This window comes from Balaenoptera borealis (assembly GCF_965194805.1).
Source record: "Balaenoptera borealis genome assembly, chromosome: 2".
NCBI lineage: Eukaryota > Metazoa > Chordata > Mammalia > Artiodactyla > Balaenopteridae > Balaenoptera > Balaenoptera borealis.
In genome coordinates this window covers 34,369,470-34,383,925 of record NC_138867.1, presented here as the reverse complement: position 1 = coordinate 34,383,925, position 14,456 = coordinate 34,369,470, and the positions used below count along the sequence as shown (strand labels likewise).

Sequence of the window (14,456 nt, the reverse complement as noted above, 5' to 3'; positions counted from 1 at the left end):
CTCAGAATGGGAGAAAATATTTGCAAATGAAGCAACTGACAAAGGATCAATCTCCAAAATATGCACGCAGCTCCTGCAGCTCAATATCAAAAAAACAAACAACCCAATCCAAAAATGAAGACCTAAACAGACATTTCTCAAAGAAGATATACAGATTGCCAACAAACGCATGAAAGAATGCTCAACATCATTAATCATTAGAGAAATGCAAATCAAAACTACAATGAGATATCATCTCACACCGGTCAGAATGGCCATCATCAAAAAATCTACAAACAATAAATGCTGGCGAGGGTGTGGAGGAAAAGGAACCTCTTGCACTGTTGGTGGGATTGTAAATTGATACAGCCACTATGGAGAACAGTATGGAGATTCTTTTAAAAACTAAAAATAGAACTACCATACGACCCAGCAATTCCACTACTGGCATATACCCTGAGAAAACCATAATTCAAAAAGAGTCATGTACCACAATGTTCCTTGCAGCTCTATGTACAATAGCCAGGACATGGAAGCAACCTAAGTGTCCATCGACAGATGAATGGATAAAGAAGATGTGGCACATATATACAATGGAATATTACTCAGCCATATAAAGAAATGAAACTGAGTTATTTGTAGTGAGGCGGATGGACCTAGAGTCTGTCATACAGAGTGAAGCAAGTCAGAAAGAGAAAAACAAATACCGTATGCTAACACATATATATGGAATCTAAAAAAAAAAAAAAAAAAAAGGTCATGAAGAACCTAGGGGCAAGACAGGAATAAAGACACAGACCTACTAGAGAATGGACTTGAGGATACGGGGAGGGGGAAGGGTAAGCTGGGACAAAGTGAGAGAGTGGCATGGACATATATACACTACCAAACGTAAAATAGATTGCTAGTGGGAAGCAGCCACATAGCACAGGGAGATCAGCTCGGTGCTTTGTGACCACCTGGAGGGGTGGGATAGGGAGGGTGGGAGGGAGGGAGACGCAAGAGGGAGGAGATATGGGGACATGTATATGTATAACTGATTCACTTTGTTATAAAGCAGCAACTAACACACCATTGTAAAGCAATTATACTCCAATAAAGATGTTAAAAAAAAAAAAAGCAACTTTCTTCAACATTTTTTGAACATTAAAAAAGAAAAATAGAAATGCTTAACACTTTCTGGAATTTGAGACTTGCTATATCAGTCATGCACTCCCAGACAGTCTTACCTAAGTCCATTAGCTTAAAGAAGTCACAGTTTTATAATTTATCATGTGTTAAATACAGGAAGTCGTGTTCAGAGAAAAATTCATGGGATTTCGTTTTCAGTGAGGTCAGGTATAGAACAAAGTTTTATATGTCACTTAGATTTCCTCCTTCTTTAAAAAACAAACTGACAATTAAGAGCTAAAGTCACGGAATAAAGGTCATGAATAACGAATAAGGTATAAAGGTCAACAGTTCCCATCTTTAAAAGTCAGGAAATAGAGCTCTAATAGCTTTCTAAACATGACAGTCATAACATTAAATTAATTTTGCTTTTCCTATTTAATTCTGTATGCTTTGTTTATACTAAAACAAAGAACTATGGTGAAAGGCCTTCTTGAATAGACGTCCTTGTTGTAACAACTGATAAGCTTCCTTTTCTTCTTTACCTGCTCCCTCTGCTTACTTTTCTAGGACTTCGGTTGTGGCTAGTGTCGTTGTCTGTCTATCTCTCTGTGTGGCTTTTCTCAATGCCTGGAACACTTTTTTGAGCAGTTGGTGACAGTTTGATCTGGGTCTATCCTTGACACTCACCTATTTCTCCCCCTCATCTTTCTTCCTTTTATTCTTCACTGTTATTCCTATTCTTAACACTATTTCATATTTAGTGACTATATTAATGTTCTATATATGGTGAATTCAGACCCATATAAAACTAAAATTTATATGCTATAATGTTGGTTCCATTAATATATGTATGCATACAAACATTATCTACAAGTAATAAATGGTTTACATTAAAGTACAGGCGTATATGTATGAATGTGCTATGCAGATCCCCTTCATTTTGCAAATATTTGTTATTCATCCAAGTGTTTCAGGAAGTAAACTGCAAGTCCAGTAGTCTTTTTAACTTATATTCTTCTTCAAAAATGATAATAAACAATTCACCTTAGTAATAAGTGTTTGTTTCTTAGTATTACTAAGACATCGTTAATTTGGCCAAAAAAATCAAAGTTCTATACATAACAGGAATTATTCTAATAGCTTCCTAAAAATGACAGTCATAATAATAAATTAACTAACAGAGTGATAATCTCTTTATTCCAAGGGCTTATGGTCTTGTAGTAGGAAGAGAGACCTGAAAGTAATTGCTCTATAATTATAGCAATCCAGAATAATCTCTGTAGTGAGCAATGTATGACATATGGAAGCAGCAACTGTGTGAGCTTGGGGGAGTTGGGATAACTTCACAGAGCAGGGACTGTTTAAGAAGAAGCTTAAAGATTTAAGGATTAAGGAGGGCCACAGCAGGGGATGATGAGAAGGGAGAATTATTCCAGAGAAGGCAAACAGCAGGGGCTAAGCATGGCGGAAAAAGAAACCAGTGTTCAGAGAATAAGTGAATTCAGTATTAATATGTGAGAAGAAGACAGTGTAAGAAGAGGAAATATGGAAATTAAAACTGTAAAAGAGGAGGACTGATCTTAAGAACTGCATACCATGAAAAGAACTATAGATTTTATTCTGTAGAATGTCAGTGTATTTTGATGTCTAAGGTATTTATATCTTGTGCTTTTAATTAATATTCAATTCACTAAAGTTAATAATGCAAAGGCCTAAATTATTTTAAATACTTAAATTCACATAATATAACTTGCTATGCAATTTATACACCTAGCAATTTTTATTTGAATAAGAATAATTATTTTCAGGGGGATCTCTGATTAATGATTGGAAAACTCAGACTAAATTCTTTCAAATCAATAGTTATGTTTATAATAAATTTAAGTAATTAAACTCCCTTACATGTTTCACATTACGTGTATAAATTTACATATGGAATTTTGTTTTTAAGCATTTCCAATATGTGAATGAATAAATTTCATAACTCCACTCAGCAAAACCTCACAAGAACTTAAAAAACTCTTGTAAATCTATTACACCATATCCACTTCTCTTATATACTCCAACTGCATTTGCAATTGGATTTTTCTTATACTTTTTTTTTAATTTTTGAATTTTATTTTATTTATTTTTTTATACAACAGGTTATTAGTCATCAATTTTATATGCATCAGTGTATACATGTCAATCCCAATCGCCCAATTCAGCACACCACCATCCCCACCCCCCCACAGCTTTCCCCCCTTGGTGTCCATACGTTTGTTCTCTACATCTGGGTCTCAACTTCTGTCCTGCAAACCAGTTCATCTGCACCATTGTTCTCGGTTCCACATACATGCATTGATATACAATATTTGTTTTTCTCTTTCTGACTTACTTCACTCGGTATGACAGTCTCTAGATCCATCCACGTCTCAACAAATGACCCAATTTCATTCCTTTTCATGGCTGAGTAATATTCCATTGTATATATGTACCACATCTTCTTTATCCATTCTTCTGTCGATGGGCATTTAGGTTGCTTCCATAACCTGGCTATTGTAGATAGTGCTGCAATGAACATTGGGGTACATGTGTCTTTTTGAATTATGGTTTTCGCTGGGTATATGCCCAGTAGTGGGATTGCTGGATCATATGGTAATTCTATTTTTAGTTTTTTAAGGAACCTCCATACTGTTCTCCATAGTGGCTGTATCAATTTACATTCCCACCAACAGTGCAAGAGGGTTGACTTTTCTCCACACCCTCTCCAGCATTTGTTGTTTGTAGATCTTCTGATGATGCCCATTCTAACCGGTGTGAGGTGATACCTCATTGTAGTTTTGATTTGCATTTCTCTAATAATTAGTGATGTTGAACAGTTTTTCATGTGCTTCTTGGCCATCTGTATGTCTTCTTTGGAGAAATGTCTATTTAGGTCTTCTGCCCATTTTTGGATTGGGTTGTTTGTTTCTTTAATGTTGAGCTGCATGAGCTGTTTATATATTTTGGAGATTAATCCTTTATCCGTTGACTCATTTGCAAAAATTTTCTCCCATTCTGAGGGTTGTCTTTTTGTCTTGTTTATGGTTTCCTTTGCTGTGCAAAAGCTTTGAAGTTTCATTAGGTCCCACTTGTTTATTTTTGTTTTTATTTCCATTCCTCTAGGAAGTGGATCAAAAAAGATCTTGCTGTGATTTATGTCAAAGAGTGTTCTTCCTATGTTTTCCTCTAAGAGTTTTATAGTGTCCGGTCTTACATTTAGGTCTCTTATCCATTTTGAGTTTATTTTTGTGTATGGTGTTAGGGAGTGTTCTAATTTCTTTCTTTTACATGTAGCTGTCCAATTTTCCCAGCACCACTTATTGAAGAGACTGTCTTTTCTCCATTGTATATCCTTGCCTCCTTTGTCATAGATTGACCATAGGTGCGTGGGTTTACCTCTGGGCTTTCTATCTTGTTCCATTGATCTATGTTTCTGTTTTTGTGCCAGTACCATATTGTCTTGATTACTGTAGCTTTGTAGTACAGCCTGAAGTCAGGGAGTCTGATTCCTCCCGCTCCGTTTTTTTCCCTCCAGACTGATTTTGCTATTCGGTGTCTTTTGTGTCTCCATACAAATTTTAAGATTTTTTGTTCTAGTTCCGTAAAAAATGTCATTGGTAATTTGATAGGGATTGAATTGAATCTGTAGATTGCTTTGGGTAGTATAGTCAATTTCACAATATTGATTCTTCCAATCTGAGAACATGGTATATCTCTCCATCTGTTGGTACCATCTTTAATTTCTTTCATCAGTGTCTTATAGTTTTCTGCATACAGGTCTTTTCTCTCCCTCAGTAGGTTTATTCCTAGGTATTATATTCTTTTAGTTGCAATGGTAAATGGGAGTGTTTCCTTAATTTCTCTTTCAGATTTTTCATCATTAGTGTATAGGAATGCAAGAGATTTCTGTGCATTAATTTTGTTTCTTGCTACTTTACCAAATTCATTGATTAGCTCTAGTAGTTTTCTGGTGGCATTTTTAGCATTCTCTATGTATAGCATCATGTCATCTGCAAACAGTGACAGCTTTACTTTTTCTTTTCCAATTTGTATTCCTTTTATTTATTTTACTTCTCTGATTGCCGTGGCTAGGACTTCCAAAACTATGTTGAATAATAGTGGTGAGAGTGGATATCTTTGTCTTGGTCCTGATCTTAGAGGAAATGCTTTCAGTTTTTCACCATTGAGAATGATGTTTGCTGTGGGTTTGTCATATATGACCTTTATTATGTTGAGGTAGGTTCCCTCTATGCCCACTTTCTGGAGAGTGTTTATCATAAATGGGTGTTGAATTTTGTCAAAAGCTTTTTCTGCATCTATTGAGATGATCATATGGTTTTTATTCTTCAATTTGCCAATATGGTGTATCACACTGATTGATTTGCATATATTGAAGAATCCTTGCATCCCTGGGATAAATCCCACTTGATCGTGGTGTATGATCCTTTTAATGTGTTGTTGGATCCTGTTTGCTAGTAGTTTGTTGAGGATTTTTGCATCTATATTCATCAGTGATATTGGTCTGTAATTTTCTTTTTTTGTAGTGTCTTTGTCTGGTTTTGGTATCAGGGTGATGGTGGCCTCATAGAATGAGTTTGGGAGTGTTCCTTCCTCTGCAGTTTTTTGGAAGAGTTTGAGAAGGATGGGTGTTAGCTCTTCTCTAAATGTTTGATAGAATTCAACTGTGAAGCCATGTGGTCCTGGACTTTTGCTTGTTGGAAGATTTTTAATCACAGCTTCAATTTCATTACTTGTGATTGGTCTGTTCATATTTTCTGTTTCTTGCTGGTTCAGTCTTGGAAGGTTATAACTTTCTAAGAATTTGTCCATTTCTTCCAAGTTGTCCATTTTATTAGCATACAGTTGCTTGTAGTAGTCTCTTAGGATGCTTTGTATTATTGTGGTGTCTGTTGTAACTTCTCCTTTTTCATTTCTAATTTTATTGATCTGAGTTCTCTCCTTTTTCTTGATGAGTCTGGCTAATGGTTTATCAATTTTGTTTATCTTCTCAAAGAATCACCTTTTAGCTTTTTTGATGTTTGCTCTTGTTTTCTTTGCTTCTATTTCATTTATTTCTGCTCTGATTTTTATGATTTCTTTCCTTCTGCTAACTTTGTGGTTTGTTTGTTCTTCTTTCTCTAGTTCCTTTAGGTGTAAGGTTAGATTTTTTATTTGAGATTTTTCTTGTTTTTTGAGGTAGGCTTGTATAGCTATAAAGCTATAAAATTCCCTCTTAGAACTGCTTTTGCTGCATCCCATAGGTTTTGGATAGTCATGTTTTCATTGTCATTTGTCTCTAGGTATTTTTTGATTTCCTCTTTGATTTCTTCAGTGATCTCTTGGTTATTTAGTAACGTATTGTTTAGCCTCCATATGTTTGTGTTTTTTACATTTTTTCCCCTGTAATTCATTTCTAATCTCATAGCGTTGTGGTCAGAAAAGATGCTTGATATGATTTCAATTTTCTTAAATTTACTGAGGCTTGATTTGCGACCCAAGATGTGATCTATCCTGGAGAATTTTCCATGCGCACTTGAGAAGAAAGTGTAATCTGCTGTTTTTGGATGGAATATCCTATAAATATCAATTAAATCTATCTAGTCTATTGTGTCATTTAAAGCTTCTGTTTCCTTATTTATTTTCATTTTGGATGATCTGTCCATTGGTGTAAGTGAGGTGTTAAAGTCCCCCACTATTACTGTGTTACTCTAGATTTCCTCTTTTACAGCTGTTAGCAGTTCCTTATGTATTGACGTGCTCCTATGTTAGGTGCATATATATTTATAATTGTTATATCTTCTTCTTGTGTTGATCCCTTGATCATTATGTAGTGTCCTTCCTTGTCTCTTGTAACATTCTTTATTTTGAAGTCTATTTTATCTGATAGGAGTATAGCTACTGCAGCTTTCTTTTGATTTCCATTTGCATGGAATATCTTTTTCCATCCCCTCACTTTCAGTCTGTATGTGTCCCTAGGTCTGAAGTGGGTCTCTTGTAGACAGCATATATATGGGTCTTGTTTTTGTATCCATTCAGTGAGCCTGTGTCTTTTGGATGGAGCATTTAATCCATTCACATTTAAGGTAATTATTGATATGTATGTTCCTATGACCATTTTCTTAATTGTTTTGGGTTTGTTTTTGTAAATCCTTTTCTTCTCTTGTGTTTCCCAGTTAGAGAAGTTCCTTTTGCATTTGTTGTAGAGCTAGTTTGGTGGTGCTGAATTCTCTTAGCTTTTGCTTGTCTGAAAAGCTTTTGATTTCTCCATTGAATCTGAATGAGATCCTTGCCAGGTAGAGTAATCTTGGTTGTAGGTTTTTCCCTTTCATCACTTTAAGTATATCATGCCACTCCCTTCTGGCTTGTAGAGTTTCTGCTGAGAAATCAGCTGTTAACCTTATGGGAGTTCCCTTGTATGTTATTTGTCGTTTTTCCCTTGCTGCTTTCAATAATTTTTCTTTGTCTTTAATTTTTGCCAATTTGATTACTATGTGTCTCGGCGTGTTTCTCCTTGGGTTCATTCTGTATGGGACTCACTGTGCTTCCTGGACTTGGGTAGCTATTTCCTTTCCCATGTTAGGGAAATTTTCAACTATAATCTCTTCAAATATTTTCTCTGGTCCTTTCTCTCTCTCTTCTCCTTCTGGGACCCCTATAATGTGAACGTTGTTGCATTGAATGTTGTCCCAGAGGTCTCTTAGGCTGTCTTCATTTCTTTTCATTCTTTTTTCTTTATTCTGGTCTGCGGCAGTGAATTCCACCATTCTGTCTTCCAGGTCACTTATCCGTTCTTCTGCCTCAGTTATTCTGCTGTTGATTCCTTCTAGTGTAGTTTTCATTTCAGTTATTGTATTGTTCATCTGTGTTTGTTTGTTCTTTAATTCTTCTAGGTCTTTGTTAAACATTTCTTGTATCTTCTCGATCTTTGCCTCCATTCTTTTTCCGAGGTCCTGGATCATCTTCACTATCATTATTCTGAATTCTTTTTCTGGAAGGTTGCCTATCTCCACTTCATTTAGTTGTTTTTCTGGGGTTTTATCTTGTTCCTTCATCTGGTACATAGCCCTCTGCCTTTTCATCTTGTCTATCTTTCTCTGAATGTGGTTTTTGTTCCACAGGCTGCAGGATTGTAGTTCTTCTTGCTTCTGCTGTCTGCCCTCTGGTGGATGAGGCTATCTAAGAGGCTTGTGTAAGTTTCCTGATGGGAGGGACTGGTGGTGGGTAGAGCTGACTGTTGCTCTGGTGGGCAGAGCTCAGTAAAACTTTAATCCACTTGATTGTTGATGTGTGGAGCTGGGTTCCCTCCCTGTTGGTTGCTTTGCCTGAGGCAACCCAACACTGGAGTTTACCTGGGCTCTTTGGTGGGGCTAATGACAGACTCTGTGAGGGCTCACGCCAAGGAGTACTTCCCAGAACTTCTGCTGCTAGTGTTCTTGTCCCCACAGTGAGCCACATCCACCCCCGCCTCTGCAGGAGACTCTCCAACACTAGCAGGGAGGTCTGGTTCAGTCTCCTGTGGGGTCACTGCTCCTTCCCCTGGGTCCTGATGCACACACTACTTTGTGTGTGCCCTCCAAGAGTGGAGTCTCCATTTCCCCCAGTCCTGTTGAAGTCCTGCAATCAAATCCCACTGTGCTTCAAAGTCTGATTCTCTAGGAATTCCTCCTCCTGTTGCCGGACCCCCAGGTTGGGAAGCCTGACGAGGGGCTCAGAACCTTCAATCCAGTGGGTGGACTTCTGTGGTATAAGTGTTCTCCAGTCTGTGTATCACCCACCCAGCAGTTATGGGATTTGATTTGACTGTGATTGCGCCCCTCCTACCATCTCATTGTGGCTTCTCCTTTTTCTTTGGATGTGGGGTGCCTTTTTTGGTGAGTTCCAGTGTCTTCCTGTTGATGATTGTCCAGCAGCTAGTTGTGATTCTGGTGTTCTCGCAAGAGGGAGTGAGAGCACGTCCTTCTACTCTGCCATCTTGGTTCCTAGTCCTCTTCTTATACTTTTTAAGAAACATTTATTTAAAAAAATTTTAAGCATATAAAAGGCAAGGAGAATAGCATAGTATGCACCCATGCACCCTTCCCCAACTTCAACAATTATTAACTCACTACCAATCTTGTTTCATCTATACCCCACCCACTTCTCTCTTCTCATATGACTTTGAAACTAATACCAAGCATCATGTAATAACAACCATAAATATTTCAGTAGGTTTCCCTAAAAATAGACTCTATGTATTAATATAAAACTTTAGGTCTTCAAATTTCCAGTTTTCTCTTAAATTGTATGTGGGTTTTCTTGTTTGTTTGAATAAGAATCCAAGCAAAGTCTATGGCTTATATGTTTTGTAATTCTCTTTCAATCTCTAGGTTCACCCTGTATTACTTTCTTTTTACTTATTGCAATTTATTTGTTGAGCAAATCAAGTTGTTCATGGGCGTTATAGTTGCCCACAGTCTAGATTGCGCTGATCGCTTCCTCACAGTATAGCTTATGTGTTCCCCATTCCTCTACAAATTGGTAGTTGGATACAGATGGGGGCTTGATCAAATTTAGTTCTATTTTCTAAATATACTTCTTTCTTTATTTAGGTAAGACTCCTTCCTGGATGATGGTATATTTTTTTATTAGGAGCTCATAATTTTGGCTGACTCTGTTTTGTGAGGCCAACAGCCATTGACATTAACACTTAGAGTCCTTACTTTTCAACTAAAATATTAAGTCTAACTGACAAATTTTTAAGTAATGTGATGCAGAATATTCAACTGAATATCTAATGTAGTAAATCTCTTAAATACTACAAATACTTAAAATATTGAACATACATATATTGTCCCAATGATTAGAAACAGATTTTTGTACCATGGGCTTGAATTATTTCATCATTTCTGTATTTCATTCTGAATCATCCAAGATCTAAAAAAGGCTTACTAAGAAAAACAAGTGTCATGTCATGATCAATTTCACCAGGCCTTTACACTTACCTAGGTAGTAAGCTATGCATATGTGTTAAATTTTAAATGTTTGATTTTTTTAAAAAGTGAGTTTATTAGATAGCAGTTTATGACCACATATGTTTATCATCTCAGGTGGAAACTGAGACATGTATATCCATGGCAATTCTTCCTGGGCTACAAGAGTACCCACTAAGCCCTTTTTTATGGTCTCAGTGATAGCAAGGCACTTCCTGCTCACATTCTCCAGATGGTGTCAATTTCATGTTAGAAAGATCACTTTGGCAGCAGCATGGAGAAGGGACTTTAAGGGTAGAAAAGATGAAGAGCAATTCTCATCACTAGAAGACTGTCCAGAAGGCTACTGCATGGGTCCACACTAGCAATGATAGAATCCTATTCTTGTGTCTAGCAGGATAGAGGAGAGAGACAGAAGGGGAGGTGCATTATAGGAGACACTAAATACGCAGAACTTGCAGAACTTACAGAACTTGATTAATTCGATGTGGGACTGTAGAAGAGTGAGAAATAAAGGATGACTTAAGGCTTAGGTGGTTAAGGGAATTGTGGTGCGATTGACCAAGGTAAGAAACTTAGTAGGAAAAACAGGTTTAGGCTGGGATGAAAGAGGGAAACCTCAGCTTCTGGGATGTTAATATAGAACCATCAGCGGGACATACAAATAAAGATAGATAGGAAGATGAATGGATGGATGGATAGATAGATAGATAGATAGATCGGTAGATAGATGAGTCTGAAACTCAGAAGTGAGGTCTGGGCTAGAGAGTTCAACATGAAGTCACCAACATTAAGATAATATGTGAAGCTGTGGAGTTATATGAGAATATGAGACCATCTAGGGGCAAATGTAGAGTGAAAATAAAAATGAGGAAGCCAAGACCGGAACACAAAAGAACACCATCACTTAAAAGGGGAAGTCAGAGCAAATTAACCCACAAAGGAAATTGTGGGGTAGTGACCAGAGAGACAAGAAGTGAGCAGGAGAGATTTCTCATGGAAACAAAGGAGACTCCAGGAAGGCAAAATAGCCAATACTGTGATAAGAGCCACAAAGCAATCAAGTAAGGTGCAAGCTGAGAAGTGTTTAATGGATTTGGTAATCAAATCTTTTAAGAATAGTTTCAGTGAAGGATTAGCAAGGGAAGCCAGATTGTAGTCAATGAAGAAATGAGTAGGAGGAGAGCAAGTAAGGTCAGTGAGTATGGACAGCTTTTTCTACTTTGGGAAAAGGAGGATGGACTTGTGGTAATGTGGAGCATTTAGAAAGGTGGAGAGAAGTGTTTGTCCTTTATGAATGAGAGTAACTTGGGCTGAGGGAGAAAACAGTAGTGAGATATTTAGGGATGGGGAGTGAAAGAAGAAGAACAATAATAGTAATATAAATAATATGATGACACAGAAGAAAGCGAATAAAAGGAGTAAAATATCTGATCATTCAGATAGGATTCAGAACACAGATGGAAAGAAGAACTTCGGTAGGGACAGGTAAGGATGTGCGTAACTGTAGATAAGCTTGGGAGTTAAAGGAATGTATTTTAAGAGAGTTCACCCCCAATAAGTGCTATTTTATTGGTGAAATAAGAAACAAGATTATCTGATGAAAAGAGAAAGGAGAGGAATAGGAGATCTGAGGGAAGTAATGAACGTTTTGAATAGCCATTGGGAAGAAAGATGCAAGAGAGGGTTGACTAGAAAAAAAGTGTAATGAGATTATACAATAGTGTTGGGGGTATAGCTGAGACTGAATAGCAATTATTGGTAATACCCTAAATCAGTAAAATGGCAATTTTCCCCAGCTATGCAAATCAACCCAAGAATAGAAATAGAAAATATAGATGGTTCCATAAATCATTGGGGATTCATGCAGCCCAGGTATTGATAGCTGTTATGAGCAGTTGGAGTGAAGTGATTTGGAATGAAACACCTTGGAGTCCAAGCCACAAGTGATGGAAGCAAAACCAGATGGAGAACATCTGGAAAAGAGTGATGAGTCAGGATTGGAACTAATGATCTTTGGAATCTGTACCATACAGCCAATCATATACCTTCAGAACCCAGAATTGACTTATTGACATACTGTCATTTTAACAGAAAAATATTTCTGCCCTGAAACTAAACTACTGATTAATTGTAGATGCTCACTTTGAATGGGCAGTGCTGTGCTCAAGCTCCCCGATTCTCCATTTTTTGCAGCAGTAGTGGCATCAATACAAGGCTGAAGCCTATTCTACTGACTTCTGAAGTTTTAAATCAGAGCAGATATGAAAGAGAAGAGTTATTTTTAAATGATCCTTTTATTCTTTTTTCTTTTTCATTGTAAGGGGAGCATCTACTTGTTCCATTTTCACTTTTCTTCTCTCTTGTTTTCAGAAGCCCTGTAAATGAAGAAAATCAAGATAGTGTCATACACTTTGATGGTAAGAGACGAAAGATGCTTTACTTATTTGTTCCCTCAGATACGGAAGTTTGAGTTAATCATTCTCATAGGATCATTAATGGGTCATTATCATCATTGGTCCATGCAAGACCCCTCTCTTGTTTTACTTATTAATTTATTTCCTTTTATCTCCATGACCCACTCCCTTTCCTTCCTCCCCCTTACCAGAGACAAATATTCTAATGTACTTAGTGTGTGTCTTTTGTACGTATTCTTTGCATGCTGTTGTATGTGTATATGTACATATTTCAATTTACATAAACTGTATATTATAGCTCACTCTGGCCTTTTTTTAATACTCAACTGTGTTGAGTGTTTTGGGGGGCTCCTCCATGTTGTATATGTATATTGAATTTCTTTCTGTTAACTACTGCACAGCACTCCATGGTATGCATCCTATGCATTCACATTTCACCTTCAACTCGCTGGTACCACAAATAATAGTTCAATGCACCTTCTTGTCCATATCCCCATGTGGACCTCTGAGAGCCTTCCTTTATGTATATCCAGCAGTAGAGTGGCTGCTTGTAAGCAATGGCATATTCATTTCAACTGAGTAGGATTAGAGTGCTCTCCAGAAGAGCTGCATCTCTGTGTACTCCCGTCACAGGGCATGAAGCTTCCAAGATGCCTACCTTTCGCCAGTGCATGGTACTATGCAGCTGTCCAGTTGTTTCCAGTCTTACATGCATAAAATGATGTCTTGTTTCATTTTCATATCTCTGCTTGCTGCTGAGTTCGAATACTTGATTTGTTTATTAGCCTTTGTGGTTTTCTCTTCTGTAGGTTTCCAGTTCCTATTCCTTGACCATTTTTTTCTTGGGGTTGGTATCCTTTTCTGGCTGACTTGCAGGAGTTCCTTTGTATTCCAGATATTTATCCTATGTCAGTTGTAGACATTGCAAATATCTTCTCTCATTCTGTCCATTGTCTATTAACTTAGTCCATGCTGTCCTTCACTGAACATAAATATATTTTGATATAATCAAATTCATTAATATTTACTTTGTAATTTATACTTCTTAAGTTTTATTTAAGAAGTCCTATCCCTAGGAAATGCAAATATTATCTTCTGTTTTCTTCTATGAACTTTATCCGTTACAGTTAGGTCTTTGATCTCTTTGCAGTCCACTTTTGAGGCGTTAGTAGAAATCTAGATTTGTTGTCTCATGGACAAAGCCAGTTTTCCCATTACCATACTCTGAAATCCACCCTTTTCTCATTAATTTATAATGCCACATTTACTATATTAACTCTATCGGTGTGTTTGTGTCTTTGCATATATAGGTGTGTATGTGTGTGCATGTGTGTTTCTATTTGTGTGTGTGTAAATTTGTGTATCTGTCTCTGAGCTCTCTGCTCTATTCCACTGGTCTATTCATTTGTATATCAGTTCCACACTGTTTTTATTATTATTGTTTTAGATGATGTCCTAGTACCTGGTAATTTATTGATATTACCAAACCCTTGAGCAGTAAAATATCTTTTAAAAAAATCTCATGAACTTGATTTGTTCGACACATGAAAGCAAATCCTTGGGAACAAGTAAGTTGAAAAGTGTGAACTAGTTGTGATTTTCTGGTAAAATCTTTGTTCCATACTGCAAGCCCACAAAACCAAATGTGCATGCTTTTCATAAAGAGAATAAAGAATGTCTTCATTAATTTTTGGCTTTTGCATTATTTTATGAAAGTCAGTGAAATGATTTTATAATTAAATTACAAGATTCAAAAAAGCCATAGTAAGAATCTAAACTACATATTCTATTTTGTACTTCTATACCTTTGGTAAATTATAAGTTCTGTTACATGATGAACTGTTTTGAATATTATATTACATCTAATAATCCTGTATTAAAGCACTTCTTAATTACAGTATATTAAATTGTATTCTTTTTTTAAACACTTTAGGAACTGGAAATCTGGATGAGG

At 36.7% G+C, this 14,456-nt stretch overlaps 1 protein-coding gene across 4 annotated transcripts in view; it reads left to right on the top strand.

Moving 5' to 3' along the window:
* Window positions 1-14,456, top strand: part of FYB1 (FYN binding protein 1) — a 165,980-nt gene that overhangs the window by 120,765 nt on the left and 30,759 nt on the right. For all 4 annotated transcript variants that reach the window (XM_082382247.1, XM_082382249.1, XM_082382248.1 and 1 more), the window contains 2 exons: window positions 12,459-12,505; window positions 14,436-14,455. In XM_082382247.1, coding sequence (XP_082238373.1) covers window positions 12,459-12,505; window positions 14,436-14,455 — 67 coding nt within the window. The remainder of the gene's footprint in view (window positions 1-12,458; window positions 12,506-14,435; window position 14,456) is intronic.